This window comes from Hibiscus syriacus, unplaced genomic scaffold (assembly GCF_006381635.1).
Source record: "Hibiscus syriacus cultivar Baekdansim isolate YM2019G1 unplaced genomic scaffold, ASM638163v2 tig00116997_pilon, whole genome shotgun sequence".
NCBI lineage: Eukaryota > Viridiplantae > Streptophyta > Magnoliopsida > Malvales > Malvaceae > Hibiscus > Hibiscus syriacus.
The window spans coordinates 158,224-175,869 of record NW_024063513.1 but is presented as its reverse complement, the minus strand read 5'-3'; the positions used below and the strand labels follow the sequence as shown (position 1 = coordinate 175,869).

Genomic DNA, 17,646 nt, shown 5'->3' with positions numbered 1-17,646 from the left:
AAATCCCCAATTTCAAACCCCTCTCTTCCCTCGATCCCCAATTCTCCATCATCAAACCCTAACCCTTGACCTCCTCTTCTCCCAAATCCTTCGTCATTTCCACGCTCTTCTCCTCCTACTGTAACATAATACAATCTGAATGTATGAAAAACAAGACTCAATTCTCGCGATTAGAATTGAACTTCGTAAAACATTTAACTAAGCGGAAGTTTAGTTAACTATGGCTTGGATCATGCTTAGCACTGTGAAAATAAAATAATGAAAGAAAAGTAGAGATGAAAGAAATGCAAAACTTCAATAATTAATCAGAGAAAAAAAAATTCAATAGGTTTTTCAATTGAGCAATTATAATCAGCGAGTTTAAGTAAATAAGATAACTTACTAAATAAAAGATAATAATACAGATAAAATTATCAAACTAAAAATCCTAATTAGAGTTATTAAAAAAATAACTAATTCCTAAATAAAATAACCAAACTAAAAATCCTAAATTTAAAATGTTTATCACAAAAGATAAAAAAAATTAAGTCTTGTAATTCGGGTTGAACTATGCTTCATCTTCTAGATAACTTTATCCAAAATAAATTCTAAATTAAATATTCAAGAAAATTTCACTTGTCTTCTAAAAGATATTGATTGAACCCGTCCAAATCTGTTGGTTTTCGAGCTAATTAATCCAATAAAGCTCATCTCCAAAATAATCTCAAAAAGAAACAAATTAGTTATATCCAAACGATAAATATGAAGTAAATAATAGTAAAAATATGTAATATTCAACATTTATCAAAAGATTATTCTAAACTGAATTAAATAAGAACAGCCTTGTATTCCACAAGGTAACATATTATTCTAAACTGAATTAAATAAGAACAGCCTTGTATTCCACGAGGTAAATAATGGTTGAAATGTATTGAACTCATACATTGACGGAATAGAATAGTCTAAAAGATCATGAAGCTGCTTTCCCCAATGATGTCAGTCAAAGGTAAATAATAACAAAGCACAATATTAGCACACATGATGCATCGACGATGATGAATTTTGTTGATAATCATTACATCAACCAATTGATGTTCAAGGAAACCAATCTCCCATGATTCTACAAGTCCAAGTGGGTGTGGAAATTCCAGCATGCTAACCAAGGTCTGCTTTTTCCCACACCAACCCATGATGATATACACACTATGCTTATCCTCCTCCTTTCTTCTTTCTAGCATCTCCATTACTTGCAAGCTTCCCTTCTTTGGTTTTTCCTCCACTTGCTGAAAGTCAAAGTCAGAAAAGATGATTGTCTACCAACCCAATTAAGCTATATAAATTCTAAAACTTAACTACACATGTGACTTGACATTACCTCCAATCCTTTATGGGATGCTAATATCATGCAATGAAAGAACTAAGAAATGCTTCATGATGATATCTAGTGTGGTAGCAAGATCTCAAGCATCAGAAAACGTTCATTAACAAGTATATTACATCATCTTAAATGATTAGCAGTTCATGTGTACATGTCTTATGAATTTTGGTAAGAATCTTTCTCCATCATGTCCACCTTTATTCTTCTACTGATAACATATATTTTCTCATCTTGGAGCTAAATATGATCAACCAGTTTGAATATTGACAAGTACAACTCACATTTCCTTTACTTGATGTAGCCGCTCAGCATGACTGCCGATGATGGTGAAGCCGTGGTCCAGTACCAAGCACCAACAATAGCTCCAGATCCATCACCAAATAAAAAGTAACCGCCAAGCAATACCCTTTAAAGAATGCAAACTGTAGCGTACAGAGTTTGTTTCTCATACAAGGCATAAACATGTCTATAAGTGGGAAAAAATGTAAGTGGGTTCAATCTTCAAACTTCTAAGGATTGATCTAGTGTTGATAAATTTATAGATATCGACGTACAAGACATAACTTAAGAAGCATTACATTCTCTTCTATGGTGGCACAAGGTAAAACTCTCATCATGGTAGAAAAACAAACAAATTTAGAAGGAAAAAAAGCAAACAAACGAAAAAAAAAAGAGCAAGTTATAGTCATTGTTTCTCATTGAGGAGTTCTTGGTTCAATATCCTTGAGCAGGCCAACAATCTGTTGCATGCTCGGTCGCTTGGTGGGATGATCAGCAGTGCACAGATATCCGATCTTGAGGGCCTCCTCCATTTGGTAATCCGGACTTGTATCTCGGATTTTAGGATCAATAGCTCTTGATCCTTGATTCATTCTCACCAATCCTCTAACCCAACTCACTAAATTTGCTTCTTGCTCTGGATAATTATCTCCAATTGCCTTTTTCCCTGTAATTAACTCAAACAAAACAACACCAAAGCAATATACATCAGATTTTGGTGTAGGGGCATCACATTCGGGCTGAGAAAATTCCGGTGGTACATATCCTGGTGTTCCACGGGCAATTTCATCCTCTAGACCAGTTCCAAATATTTTGGCCAATCCAAAGTCGGATAATCTAGGCTCCAAATTTAAGTCGAGATAAACACTGCTAGCTTTAACATCTCTGTGGATTATCGAAGGTGAGCAACCATGATGAAGAAACGTGAGTGCTCTTGCAGTGCCAAGGGCTATTTTGTGTCGAAATGCCCACGTTGTCAACAACTCTTCGGAGCCAACATTTTGTATCCCGTTGTTGCCGTCTTCCCAGGTATCAGTGCTCCAGTCCTCAGTTGTTTGAACACCAAGTGGCAAATCGTGTAACAAATTCTGCAAGTTCCCATTTTCCATGTAATCATAAATAGCAATCCTTTGATCCCCGGCCAAGCAATATCCTGTTAAAGGAACAAGATTTGGATGTTTGATTCGACCAAGATACTCGAGCTCTCTTGCAGCTTCTTGTTCTGTCAACATTGATCCATGAACCAAAACTTTAACAGCTACATGAATTCCACCAGGCAGAAATCCTCTATAAACAGGGCCAAACTTCCCTTCTGCTAGTAGAGTGTCTCGATCAAAATTTGAAGTTGCAGACAAGAGGTCTGCAAATGAGATATTTAATAGTGGTTTCTCAAAAATCACTACAGGGACTAATGTTGCCTGCTTAACATCGGCAACCCAAGTGGTCGAATCAGTTTGGAAGGAAAAGGGACCTGAAATATTATGTTCCTCTTTATATAAGGGTTGCTTAACTACCCATGTCCTGGACTTCCTTCGGCAGCCAAAGGCTAGGAACAGCAAGCCAGCAAGCAAGCACACCATGGAGAAGGTTAAAGCCAAGGCAAGCGTATACCCTCTGTGTCTATTGGCTCTTGTTTTGAAAAAGACCGGATTTGCAGCAATGGGACAGTTGTTTAATGAGCCATAAAAGGCTGTTTCCAGGGTCTCAGGGGAGATCCCTGAATCACATAGGGTTAAGTTGTTGTAAGAGAAGTTGTATCTCTCCATCCCTGCAAGTTTTTCTAAGAGAGAAACCGGAATTTCTCCACTCAAATTGTTGTGTGAAACATCAAGTATTTTGAGGCTTTTATGAGCCAATGATGGAATACGTCCGGTAAGATGGTTTGATGAAACATCGAGTGCATGTAAGTTACTCATTTGCAAAATTTCACCAGGAATGTGACCGATGAGACTGGTTTTAGACAAATTAAGATACTCTAAACCCAGAAGTGTTTCAGTTATGGGAAATATCTGTCTAGCAAATCTATTGTATGCAAGGTTAAGATGTCTAAGGTTGTCAGCCTGACTCAGGTTTAGGAAAATTTCTCCACTGAGCTGGTTCTCAGACAAGTCTAGATAAACCAAACGAGACCACTTGTAAGTAGAAACGAATTGTACCTGAGAAATGTGACCTTGAAGCTGGTTCTTGCTGAGGTCAATCACCTCCAGCTGCCCTTGAAAGACATCTGTAACCGAACCCTTAAACAAGTTCCCAGAAATGTTAAGGCTGGTAAGAGACTTCATTTCTGCAAAATCCGAGACATGGCCATAAACCTCATTTCTGGCAAGGTTTAAAGTTTTGAGCTTGGGAAAAGCTACACCGAAACCATCTGGCAAGGAACCATTCAGTCGATTTAATGAGAGATCGAGTGAAACCAAAGACTGGCAATTCAAAATTCCTGTTGGAATGCTCCATTCAAATCCGTTTCCAGCAAGGTTAAGAACTTGTAAACTAGTTAGGGAGCTTATAGCTGCAGGAATTTCCCCAGAGAAATTATTTCCAGAAAGGTCAATGACTTCAAGCTGACCAAAGTTGCCAATATTGCTAGGGAGAAACCCAGAAATCTGATTAGAGGAGAGATTAAGTCTCTTAAGTGATCCTAAACTCCACAAATCTGAAGGCAAAGCAGTGATTTTGTTATTGCTAAGATCCAAAGACTGAAGCTGAGTTAGCTTACCAATGGTGGTATCAGGCATCAAACCAGAGAGGCCTAAACCTGAAGCCTTTAACCCAATAACATTCTCCTTCTTGGTATCACAGTGCACCACTTCCCATGAACAAACAGTATCAGAGAAGTTGTAGGATAAAGAAGAGTTTGAGCTCATCTTCTTCAAGAAATCAGAGACATAAAATTCATCTGTGTTGGGTAGTTGACAGGTAAAATGCTTGAAGAAGAGTGATAGAATTAGTACAGAACCGATGAAACCAATATCCATTTTGACCCAAAACGTCAAAAATTGAGAAACAACTTGAACGCTTAAAGGCACCACCTTGAACCCAGCTCAGGCCTCTATGGCTAAACTTCAAATCACCAGCTCCATTAAAGCCAACTCTGCCAATAAGAAGAAATTTTGAGAAGTGCTCTGGGGTTCCAAGTACAAGGTGATTATTTGGCTAGAAATACTGCAAACTTGAGAGGGGTTCTCGTGATGACCAGAAAAACCCAAAAAACACAGAGGTGCCTGTAAGAAACCAACAAAAGTAACAGTGTTCTTGAAAGAATGAATGACAATTTCCAAAAGAAAAAAAATTCCAGCATACTGAAATTTGGGTCTTAGGAGAGAATGTGAGCTTACCTTGTCTAGTTTTGCAAGTCTATCTAACCAACAAAACAAACCGCCACCAAAGGGAAGCTCTTCTTTTCTCTGTTAGAGCATAAACTGTCATATTCCCTTTGCAAACATAACTTTTCTTATTGGTACAGACTTTTTAAAGTAATATTAATTCTAGCTCAGGAGAAAATCAAGAACAATGTATTGAATTTTGAAGGGAAAGAAAAGAAAAGAGTGGAATTTGAGAAGGGAGAGATGGCGGTTTAGAACTGTCAAAACTCAAAACTTGAGCTTCATAAATGAAAAAAGAATCCGATACAAATACTTTTGTAAATATAATATGGGTTGGTGGAAAAACAATGGAAATCAACTTTTCTTGGTGGGTTTTCAATGGTTCTCCATCGAGTGTAAAATCATCTTTTTCTTTTCCTACTAATTTTACCTTTTATGAAAAAACAATGGACTTTTTCTTTTTGTTTGGACAAGTTTTCTTTATAAGAAACCATCTTCACAAATTTGGTGTTTTTCACTTTGGTCAGCTTGTGCAGTGGTTTGATTGTGAGTTGTGAAAATAAATGATCAGCCATGCTTTATGCCACATTCATTGGAAATCAACAGTAAACGACACCCTTCAAAGTCTTCTTTTCTCTTCTAAAGGTTGGTAAACTGTAGACTTCATTCAACATGTAGGTGATAGAACTGCCAAACGGATAAACAAAAAAAATGAGATAAATTTTTTAAAAAATAGGAACACAATTCGATTTTTTAAGAATTTTTTTAATTAAATTAATAATTTTTAAGGATTAAAATCATTAAATAGATATTATCTTGTATTTACTTCACATTAATGAAGAAAAATACAATAATCCAAGTTGAGTACTACACTCTCAAAGAAATTGAAACTATAATTTATATAGTATTTAATAGATAATTATTTGATGTATAAATATTATAATTTTGTTCCAAGCTAATGAATTATTATTTAATATGGTGTCAATAAAGGATATACTTATATGATTTAAAATTATTTATAAAACTTTTAAAATCAATAAATACTATAGCTATCATCATCTTGTAACCGTTTATGAAAATATTTTTAAAAATCAAATGATACTTTAAGTAATCATATATTATTTATTTAAATATTAATTAAATATGTATAGTAATATATTAAAACTATTTATAAAAAAACACTAAAAACAGATCACATAATAATCCATATTTTATATACATATACATATACATATACATTATTATTATTATTATTATTTAATTATACGAGTCCACCAAGTTAGTCAATTTCCTATGATTTAAATTTAGGGGCTCCTCCAATATGGGGTTTATGATTTGACCCCACTCTCACTCTCCCAACTTGTTTTTGAGTGATGAATTATTATGCCTTACCACCACTATAATCACAATCACCTTCCCTATCACTACTTGCTAACCATATAAAAATTAAAACATTTTGTATTTTTATTTATAGTCCCAATTTATAAATAAAGTTACATTTGTTAATAAAACCCAATATTTCAATGGGGGAAAACATGGAATCTTACACACTAGATTATAAAAACTTAATCAATTAAAATATTTTAGATTGAGGAACAAATTATCCATCTTTATAACGAAAATTATCAAACTGCAAATGGTTTGTTATTGTTTATGCAGATGCCCACCTTTTAAAACAAATTTAAAATTGAGGAGAAAAAGAAAATAAATGGCCAAAGGCCAGAAGCAAAAAGGAAGAAGCAATGTTGATGATTTGCATTGATCGAGGAAGTTGAGTAATAAGAAATCAACCGACATGTTTTTTTTTTAATATTGCGGATATAATAATAGTGTGCCCATACATCAATTCTTTTTTTTTTCATGGGAGACTCATGATTCTTCAAACTATGCTCATCCAAAATAAATATTTGTCTACTTTAAAATATTCTTCATACTGAAGCCTTTTCAGGGGCAAAAAGAATGACAAGGAGAATTCATGGCAATTAATGATCATCACCATCACTCGTGAAAAAGTGCCATAGTGATATGTTTTCTGATACATATTATAATATTCAAGAATGAAACGATAAATATCAAGATTTAAACTTATTTTTTAAAGTGTTGAGTTAGTCGAATATTCATTCATTCATCTTTTAGTTGTTCAACATAAACACTCTCAAGGTTAACATAATACAATTTAGCTCGTGTCAACAAGACAACAACAATAGTGATATATAATACAGTGCACGTCTATGCAGAGATGCATTGTTATGGTTCAAAGAATCGGTTTCTCCTGAGTTACGCCGGTTCACTTCAGAGAGTGAGCCACAACTTCAGCCCACGTGTTGATCCCATTCTCATAAATACTCTCTTTAAGTGTTCCATCTACAGTATTCATCTAGGAAATGGTTGCCTTGGTGCTATTGTCACAATTTTTTAGACTACTATCATTGGCTTCCTTTTTCCTCCCATGAGTTTAACCTAATGTGATTGTGCTGGATTCCTCGGATGAAAGTGGCCCTTGTCCAATGAACTTCCTATACAAAGAACAAACTCATTTTATGTGTTTCGTCTTGTTTTTTTTTCCCACGTTTTTTCTGTTATGTATCGAGGTTTGATGATCTATGACGGTTTGTCCCTTGTTAAAATCGTTATTCTAAACGAGATTTCAGGGTTTCCCCTCCCCCCTTTTAAAGATAAACGTTTACTGGACATTAACTTTTGGATTTAGCCCAAATAATTTAATAGATATGAAAATGTTGTGTGACAAATTTGGGGTAACTGTTCATTATATAAGATTTGGCCCTTAAACTTTGATCTAGGGGCTGAAATTGAATACAGAGTTTAGAGAAGCGATTCCTATAAATTGATCCAGTTAGTTTGGTGCAAAGATACTCCGAAGCGTCCGTGGAAATTCTGGAAGCCGTTTAAGGAAATAGACAAAATCGATGAGGGAATTTGTGATGTTATCTTTATCAGCATATTTAGAGAGGCGAATGGTAATGCCAACGCATTCGCTAAAGCTGGATTTTCTCGGCCCTGTCCTCTGGATTTCTTGCTCGATTGTTTTGTATTGTATCAGGTTCGGTTTCTGTTTCCCTTTGTTTTTTCCTTTTTTGGTCATGTTGCAGCAATCGTTTGTTTTTCTGTCTTGGGCGTCTTTCTTTGTATCCCAGCCTGCTGGCTGTCGTCCCATTGATAAAATCTATAAAACAATGTTGATTCTCTCAGTTGCATAACTGTTGTTATCATGCACGGCAAAATATCAAGATTAACGCCTTTTCGCGTCGATCCTCATAAACAGTGACCCCAATCATCAGATCTTCATACAATATGATATCGTATTATTCAGGAATAGATATAAAATTTTATATTATAAGGTGAATTTTAAAATTTTAGAATTGGACAAATTTATAAAATTTTATAAAAATAGATTTTTAACAGAAAATACATAAAAATCTAAAATATATCTGAATTTTAAAATTTTAGTGGAAACAACTATTCCCACCCTCCCTCCCTCCCCTATATCCTTCCCACTCTTGCGTGCTTGGTTATATGATATATAACTGTACCTCTTTAGAAAATTAAATATATAACGTTGTATTGTAAATATTTAAAATATGCTAAGTTTTTTTGTATTTAAATATTAAATAAAATAAAAATATATTAATTACATTTATAACAATCGGTTGATCTAATAGTCAATGGTTCAATTCATGATAATTACGAATAAAGTAAATTGTATTAAAATTATTATCTTTATCTATGTAGTACTTGAAATTTTTCTAACTGATGCCCCATTGGCTCGGTGGTTTTAGAAGAGTGGATTGATTTGCTGGGCTTTGAGCCTGGAGCTCGCTACACGCCTACCTCTAGTAACTTATTAAATATTAATAACAAATAATACTTATTTAAGAAAACCTTTTTATTATGATTATAGGGTTAATTACATATATGTTCATTTATATTTGTGTTATGTTCATTTTTAGTCATTGATTTTAAAAAAAGATATGATCACTTTCATTTTTATTTAGTTAAGACATGGTCACTCCGAGTTAACCACCGATAACAACAGTTAAATATTTTGATAGATTCATATATTTGGTTCTTTTTATTTACATATTCTCTCAATTTAGTCATATATTTAATAAATTAAAATAAATTATATATTTTTAAATAAAAATATAATATAATATTTTAAATTAAGTTAATAATAAAATATATTTAATAAGTTAATATAAAAATATTTTAAGTTAATATATATATAATTCGGGTCATGGGTACCCATTTCATAATTGTTTTGTTTTTTCTTTAAATTATATTATTTTTAATATATATATATATAATATAAAATTTAAAATTTAAAAGTATATAATATATATAATCCACACATAAAGTTTAAAAATTAAAATTACATAATTAAAATAAAATTTATTAAAATTTAAAATAAAGAAATATAATTAAATTTCAAATGTTTTAAATTTAAAATAAATATTCTAAAAATAATTTAGAACGTTAATGTGAAATAATTTAAGAAATTAAGAATTTAGAACGTTATGGTGTCAAATATTAAGAAATTAGGATTTTAAAATGTTATAGTGAAATAATTTGAGGGTTATAAATAAAAATTTAATATAAAAATGAAAAATAAAAAGTATATAATAAATCGGGTACTGGGTTGGAGGATACTCGATTAACCAACATTTTATAACCCATGCTCGACCCAGAAACTCTATCGGGTACCCGACCCAGAAAATCGAGTATTTTCACTATAAATACCTGATATTTTTTAACTGAGTTAAAGAGTCGACATGTCAACTCAATTAGGTCTATTATTTTTGAACAACCTTATTGGGATGACATGTGGCATCGTTCGATTAAAGGATTAAATTTATTTAATTTATTAGAAGATTTACTAAATTGAGAGAATATATAAATAACAGGGACCAAATGTGTGATTATAACAAAAATATTTAATTGTTGTTAACGACAGTTAACTTGGGGTGACCACATCTTAAATAAATAAAAACTAAAGTGACAACATTTTCATTAAATAAAAACGAAAGTGATCATATCTTATATTTTTTGAAACCATTGACCAAAAATGGACAAAACAAAGATAAATTATTATCCATGTAGTTAACCAATGATTATATTGTAATGTATTTTTACCCAACATATATATTGTTAGGGATGTAAATGAATTGAGTTCGAATAAATAGTTATATTTTGTTTCGGTCTATTTATATTTATGTTTGATTAGTGTTTGTTTGTTTTATTTTTGAAGGTGTTTACGTTTGGTTCGTGTTCGTATTCATTTATTTATTTTTAAAATTTTTCATTTTTTTGTTTAGCGTTTATAAATATGTCGTTTAACATTCATTAAATCTTCAACACTTTTATTTGCAAGTCAAATAAAAATGATAAAATTACTTCACTACTCTTTAAGTTTCTTAGGCTTCAAAGTTTATATTATTATCAATTTAGTTCTTATCTTCACCAATATTTAAAATATAAATAAATAAATAAATAAACCGAGAAAACAAGTTTATAAACGAGTTGATAAACGGGTTGATAAACGAGCTTAAAAATAAATCAATGAACAAGCTTATAAATTAATGTGTACCGAACACACCTCTTTTTGTATTTGCTTGTTTATTAAATAAACATAAAAAAATCATTCATATTTCTTTGTTTAGCTTAAGTTATACAAATATTTCACAAACAATTCATTGATATTTATGTATTATTTATAATATTATATGAACTCAAATAATTAATAAAAGATATATCATTTTATATCAATTGAGAATCTGAGATCCTTCTTTAAATTTATAATACTACCTTCTTCCCATAAAAATGTCTTTTATTAACTTTTAAAAAATTAAATTTTTTAAATTTTTATCTTAATTATTTTAAATAATTAAATTTTATAAAATATAAAAAAATTTAAATATTTTTATCAATAATAAATTTTAATAATAACTAGTAAAAGTTTAAAATTTTTAAAAAATTTTAATAATAAATATATTTGATTTTAAATTAATAATAAATATATTTGATAGGAGAGAGGGAAAAGGGGAATAACAAATAATAGTATAATTAAAATGGGATGATAAAAATAATTTAGAATATATGTTTTTATTTTCCGCGCTGTTTGAAGATTCCGCTATTGTTAAACGTCGTGAGGTAATGTCAAGAGTAAAAAGGCGCAAGGAAGTCAAATAACGGAGATATTAGATTAACGGAGTTGACGGTTTGCAAGAGAAGACTGTAAGAGCCATCTGATTAATAATAAACGACAAGAATTCTCTGTGATCTACCCTTGCGGTGTAACATAGGGTGAAGAGAATGTATTAAATTGGCTTCGGACGGGTGAGAGATCATTTCCTTTTCTCAGCCGAAGAAACGTCCTCCCTGTTACACTTTCTTTCTCTTGTTTTCTTATTTCAATTTTCCTCGTCTCTGCTATTTTGCGTCAACTTTCTTTTTTCTTTCTCAAGAACCAAACAGAATACTCCGATAAAAAGCTAAAAACTAATTATTGTTTGATTAATTAGATGTCGAGAATCTAAATTCTAAAGAAAGCCGTGCGATACAGGAGAAGGAAGAGAGAAAAATCTGAGAATTTGTGAGGTCTGTAATTGAGAGAAAAGATTGATTTTATTTTGGTTTACTGTAATGGATTTTCATTTTCTATTTCAATGGCTGATACAAGCAATCTGCAATTCTTTTTTTTTCTTTCAGATTTTTTAGATACAATCAAAGAAATTTTGGAACATTTTTGCTGGTTTTAGTTGATTTTGAATATTTTGTTTCTATTATGTGGAAGAGATCTGAAACAACGGCATATTTGAATGATTTTGTTTCTGATAAACATTTTTTCCTCTCTAATGACAGATAAAATTTTTACGACTGCAAAGCTACTTTCTGAAGAATTTTCGACTAAGTTAATATGCATAGAGGCAGATCAACTGCTATATACGAGCGTCATTTTCTTACACGATCAAGAACCTGATAATCTAAGTATCTATTCTAAACCTACCTAAAATGATTAACCCGCCATTAATCTGTTTTCATATCATCGGTTGCAGTTTATTTCCCCTGGATCTTCTTCTTTCTTTCTTTTTAGCATGTTCGGTGCTTTAGTAACTGTTTGTTTATATCTAGTTTTATTTGATTAAATATCGAAGATTTCTCCGACAGAGGCGATTTTTCTTTCTCTACAGACCTCCATTTTATTTATCTACTGAGCATTGAGAGTATGTATTTCAGATTTTATATATTTTTTCCAGTTTGCTCTTTTTTCCCACGGAGTTTCAGACGTAAGTTTCTTCTTAGTCCTTCACTGCCCCCCCCCCTCTTCCCTTTTCAAGTAGTCTGATGAAGAGCTTGACGTTTTGTCGCTAAGGTTTTTCCTCCAGATTAGATCTTTACTTTGATTTCGGCTTATTCAATATCTATCTCTAATTTGCGCTTCCTTAAAATCTCCACTCGGAGATGTTTTTCTTCTATTGCTATGATGTTCATGGTTCCGTTGATTTTTTGTCCATGTCTTTAATTTTCTGGGTGCTAAACATTTTAAGTACAACTTTCCTGGTTCTGTTTCTTCCAAGTAAGAACTATGTTTCGTGTCGACGCCCTCTTAAACTATTTTGTTGTTTTATTGAAGCTATTTCTATTCTTAATTTTCTTAACCCCGCCTAAAATTCTCTTCATCTCCATTATCCTTTTAATCCATTCAATATCTTATAAAAATTGTTTAATCATAGTTGCTGGTTTTCCATCTTTATTTCCCTTCCAAAAGATGCCAAGACCGTTCGATGCTTATTCTTCCCCATCTTTAACGTCTCTGCACAAGGCCGCTTTCTTTCTTTCTTTCTTTCCTCTGATTTTTTCTTCTTCAAATCTTCTGGAGAAAAAATTCGTAGCCGTACAATGTGCATACTCTAATGATAAGCTGAAATAAAATTTGTTTGAAATTGCATGGACGTTTTAAGAGAAGCCTTATTCAAATTCTCTTGATCGCTTTATTGTTTTGTATCCTTTCGGTGCTTGTACTTTAATTATGATGTTGAACCCGGAAAAAAGCTCAATTTCTTCTTCAAATCTTCTGGAGAAAAATTCGTAGCCGTACAATGTGCATACTCTAATGAAGCTGAAATAAAATTTGTTTGAAATTGCATGGACGTTTTAAGAGAAGCCTTATTCAAATTCTCTTGATCGCTTTATTGTTTTGTATCCTTTCGGTGCTTGTACTTTAATTATGATGTTGAACCCGGAAAAAAGCTCAATTTGAAATAATTTATAATTTTTAATATTTTGCTTCGACAATGGGACATGTATGCAGAAAATGATGGAAAGGGACTCTTTAAGGAGCAGTAACAATGGTAATAGCACCAATCACAACAGAGATAAAGTCAGAGGTGATGCAGGATTGTTAAGATCTAGCTTAGATTCTGCCAAACAAACGGCGTCGTCTTCTAATTTTGTTTTGCAGTGGGGGAATCGGAAGCGTCTAAGGTGTATGAAGATCCAGGTCAAAGACGATCAATCCGGACCAGTTAACCGAACCATTGTTCGGGTCGATAAGGACTCTTCAAATCAGCCTAGCAATAATAACAATCACGGGACTGGGTGTTTTAACCTCCGTCAACGTCCTGCTTCTCCTCAGGCTTCGCCAGCTAAGCGCATTCTCAGGTATTGTACTATATTTACAAATTACGCTTTTCTACCGAGTTTATTATTTATTCAAATTTACCTTGGAGGGTTTGGCATTGCGGTGCGTGTAATATACGCTCCGTTGAGATTGGGGTCGGATTAGGGTCATAATATATGGTTTAGTATTGGATAATTTAACATCTTTTTTGTGTTATCAATTATCTTGGTTTTACGTTATATTTCCAGTTCAAATTGGCGCGAGTAAAATGATTATAAAGAACCATATTTCCAGGTCCCACTTCTTTAATCCCTGCCTTTTTTTTCTCTCCATCAAAAGAGAGAAAAAACCGATCTGGATTATAACCTATTTAACTAAACCGAATCGTTTAGTGAAATGATCATTCTACTTGACTGTCCCTTCTCTGTTCTGTAAACTGTGCATCCCTAGATCGCTATGAAAATAGCTAAATATCTGAACTTCTCATCAAGACAAAACAAAAATAGTAAATTAACAACTCCCCCTATTTAAAAGCTAACCCCCAAACTCTCACCCTTTCCTTAAAAGCCCAAAGTTAAGAGGGGAAACCACCACCATTTTCTACGTAATACTTGTCTAGATTCTATCCAGGTCTCTTTCACCCACATGGCCACATCCGATCTACATCACTCCAAGGTTACGTTTGTAATTCTACATTTAAAGCTTTTTTTTTTCTTTTACAAAACTCAGCATTTGATTCTTTTTTCCAATTATTATAATATTATCTTGACAATATGGTTTTTATCTTCAGGAAGTGTGAGAATTCCAATCCTATGAGAGGCCAAAGCAACGGTGGTGTAAGGGGATTCGCCTCGCCAGACAGCGCGCACGAGAAGAGAGGCGGTAACCAGAACAATTACAATCACTACCACACCAACAACAATGATAACCACCACCACCGCAACAAATCAACTGCATCTTCAGAGACGGCTCACGATAGCAGAAAAGGTGGGTCGTCTTCCGGGAGCGGTGAGGTAGCTCCTGCACCCATCGTCTGGCCACCTAAGTTCATGATTGCTTTAACTAATAAAGAGAAGGAAGAAGATTTCATGGTTCTTAAGGGATCGAGATTGCCACAACGACCTAAAAAACGGGCCAAGTTTATTCAACGGACTCTCAATGTAAGTCTGTCTTATTCCTTTATTTCTAAATTAATTTATAATTAATCTAGAATAATTAATTTTGAACCACACGTAATTTTAAATTTTAGACGAACTGAAATTGGATCATTTGAAGGATAATTTTTTTAATATGTTATGTTGAATTAGAAATAGATAAGCCAGTAGCTGTGGATTACGTGAAATAAATAAATAATGACTTGGTTTGCTTTTATTATGTAAATAGATTTTAGTAATAATAATCTTTTTCTGGCATTCTCTTACGGCCTTACCAACCAGATAGAAATTAGAAAAAAATAATTTTTATTAAGTTAAGATGAGTATAAAATTATATTTATTTTAAATATTTTAAATTATTTGATAATAAACGTTTAATCATTTATATTATAGTCATTATTATTCAAATTCAAAATCTAATACATGCCAGACAAATATTTGACATAGCCTTATTTGTTAAGTACCAACTGAAAAAGCTTGTGACCCGGTCCTAATTTAATTGTCAACTTGTGCCTTGTGTATTGGTATTGTGCCTGCTCTAATTTCGAGAGATTATAGGTTTAGCTTTAACGTATAGATGCTTGGACATTTTTAGTTTTTTTTTTAAATATATATATATATATATATTATTATATGAAAAAATCCATTAAATGAAACCTCAAAAATATGACTTGTTTCTTTTAAAATGAAAAATTAAATATTTTCAACTAGTAACTTGTTTTTCATAAATTTGAGACAATATGTATTAGTTTAATATGTGTTGACGAATGCCTTGTTGATAAAGGACAAATGAATTGGGAGGATATACACGTGTAATTCAAAAAAGGACGAAGTAAGCAACCGACAAAAGAAGGCACAATGAAGGCATTATTGTCTAGGGGCTTTTATGAAATATGTTGTTATTGTAGGGGCTATTTTTATATATTTGCATTTGCAGTTAGTTGTATTCTTATTTATTAAATGGGTCGTTGAATTGTTGACTTTTGACTAGACCACTTTTGGAAGGGAAAAAACTCACACACCATGAGCAATAAAAAAAATGTATAGCAGTAGTTTCCACCTGTAATATTATCTTAACATCTCAAAGCGTCTTTTCTTGAAAAACAATATTTCAATAATCCAGACTTAATAATTATGCCCTTTGGTGTGCTTATTTTTGCAGCTGGTAAGTCCGGGGACATGGCTATGCGATTTAACCCTCGAGCGATACGAGGTCAGGGAGAAGAAGATCACAAAGAAGGTATAATTTTTTTCTATATATAAAATTAACTCAAAAGATTCAGTTTAATCTTTGATGTACACGTGACCCAATAATAAATCAACACGTGGTGGCTTAATAATGCATTTTTTATGCGAAAAATAAAAATAGTAAATACTAAATTAAATCTTCAGATGAAGAAATCAAGATGTATATTCACTCTATTTTCTTTTATCTCATATCTAGAAATCCTTTTAACGTAATGATCGGGTGCACAGAGACCAAGAGGTTTAAAAGCTATGGGAAATATGGAATCTGAGTCTGAATAGAAAGCTCGGAAGGCGCTGTTTAAAGGTTGTTTTTTTTGGGAGTTTTTGCAATATGAATGTCGACGATTTGATGATGATGAAATGTTCAGAGGCAGCTGATTTTTCTTTTTTTGGTTGACGATGAGACTAGCGTTTAAGCTGTGTAAATGATTATCTTTATTTCATATGTGAGATGAATGGGGAAAGATTTAAACTTTGGCTAAAAATTTATGTTCTTGCTCTTGGGATGCAAGTAAATGATTAATAGAGGACATTGTTCGTCTGTGACATGAATTGAAAATTTTCTGTAACGAGTTTGCGATTAGCGTTAAGTCTAAACTATTTAATTTTATTCGAGCTGTGCCACTCAGCTCTGGAAAGATCAAGTAGTGGAATAGTTAATAAATTTGTTTTTGTGTTAAAATAGTTTTTCTTTTTTTCATATTTAATTAATAAATTTGAAGTACAAACCAAATTTTATTAAGGAGGAACTTTATTATTATTATTTTTGGATAAATAGAAGAATATTATTACCAAAAGGAACAATAGCCTGCTACAGTACAATCATCAAATAAAACAGAACAAATCAGAATGGAGAATGAACATCCAACTTACATAAAAGGTTAATCAAAACCCTAATGATTACAAAGAAAAAATATTAACTCTATCTAGTTTATTAATTTTTCTATCTCTAAGTTGAATACTAACAATCTCCTTGATCGTTTTAAAAATATCATCAACTTTTCTGGAGGTACCTTGGAATAACCTTTTGTTTTTTTCTTCCCAAAGAGAATAGAGAAAAGCAACTCAAGCAATCTTCAAAATAGTAACTAGGAGGGACTTACATTTCCAAGCAGCACATGCCGAGGACAACAAATTGTCCCAAGATAATGAAGATCTTTGCAAGCCGGTGAGTTGTAGGATGTCTTTCCAAAGTGAACTTGACAGCTGACATTCAATGAACAAGTGGGCTCTTGTTTCTCGGGTTGTGTTACACAAAACACATAATCCGTCACTAACAATTCCCATGTGTTGGAGTCTGTCTTTGGTTAGAAGTCTGTCCAAAATGACCATCCAAGCAATCATGCTATCTTTGGGAATGTGTAGAGGAAACCATATCAAGTTATGTCAGGGAACTTTGTCTTGCTTTGGACGAAACTCTTCCCAAATTGTTGGTTTCTTAAGGAAGTGTTCGTCCTCTTATCATAGAATGGATTTAATATTGTAAATTTCTTAAACACGTTTCTCTCGTCTAAAATCAACGCTATTCGAGGCTATACTGTTTCACAATACGTTGCTTAGCTTTGTTTAGTATGAATTTTGCCACTGATTTACGGGTCATTGCAGTCACCCGTATTGTAAAAATTTATTATGAAATCGATTGTCTCA

General features: G+C 32.4%; 2 protein-coding genes across 2 annotated transcripts; one reads left to right on the top strand and one right to left on the bottom strand.

Moving 5' to 3' along the window:
• Positions 1-1,846: 1,846 nt before the first annotated feature.
• LOC120193830 (probable LRR receptor-like serine/threonine-protein kinase At2g24230) lies at positions 1,847-5,198 on the bottom strand. Its single transcript, XM_039196259.1, has 2 exons — positions 4,972-5,198; positions 1,847-4,857 (listed from the first exon to the last, which is right to left on the bottom strand). The coding sequence occupies exon 2, from the start codon at positions 4,609-4,611 to the stop codon at positions 2,053-2,055; it is 2,559 nt and encodes an 852-aa protein (XP_039052190.1). The 5' UTR covers positions 4,612-4,857; positions 4,972-5,198; the 3' UTR covers positions 1,847-2,052.
• Positions 5,199-13,257: 8,059 nt separating this feature from the next.
• LOC120193817 (uncharacterized membrane protein DDB_G0293934-like) lies at positions 13,258-16,470 on the top strand. The gene is made up of 4 exons (XM_039196248.1): positions 13,258-13,638; positions 14,388-14,757; positions 15,914-15,991; positions 16,228-16,470. The coding sequence occupies exons 1-4, from the start codon at positions 13,283-13,285 to the stop codon at positions 16,276-16,278; spliced, it is 855 nt and encodes a 284-aa protein (XP_039052179.1). The 5' UTR covers positions 13,258-13,282; the 3' UTR covers positions 16,279-16,470.
• The last annotated feature ends 1,176 nt before the right edge of the window (positions 16,471-17,646 follow it).

Bases quoted from the DNA above. Each gene is read 5' to 3' on its own strand.
- LOC120193830 (XM_039196259.1), bottom strand. From the start codon at position 4,611: ATGGATATTGGTTTCATCGGTTCTGTACTAATTCTATCACTCTTCTTC.
- LOC120193817 (XM_039196248.1), top strand. From the start codon at position 13,283: ATGCAGAAAATGATGGAAAGGGACTCTTTAAGGAGCAGTAACAATGGT. The intron at 13,639-14,387 runs GTATTGTACTAT...TTTTATCTTCAG, and splicing joins CCAGCTAAGCGCATTCTCAG to GAAGTGTGAGAATTCCAATC. The intron at 15,992-16,227 runs GTATAATTTTTT...TCGGGTGCACAG, and splicing joins AGAAGAAGATCACAAAGAAG to AGACCAAGAGGTTTAAAAGC.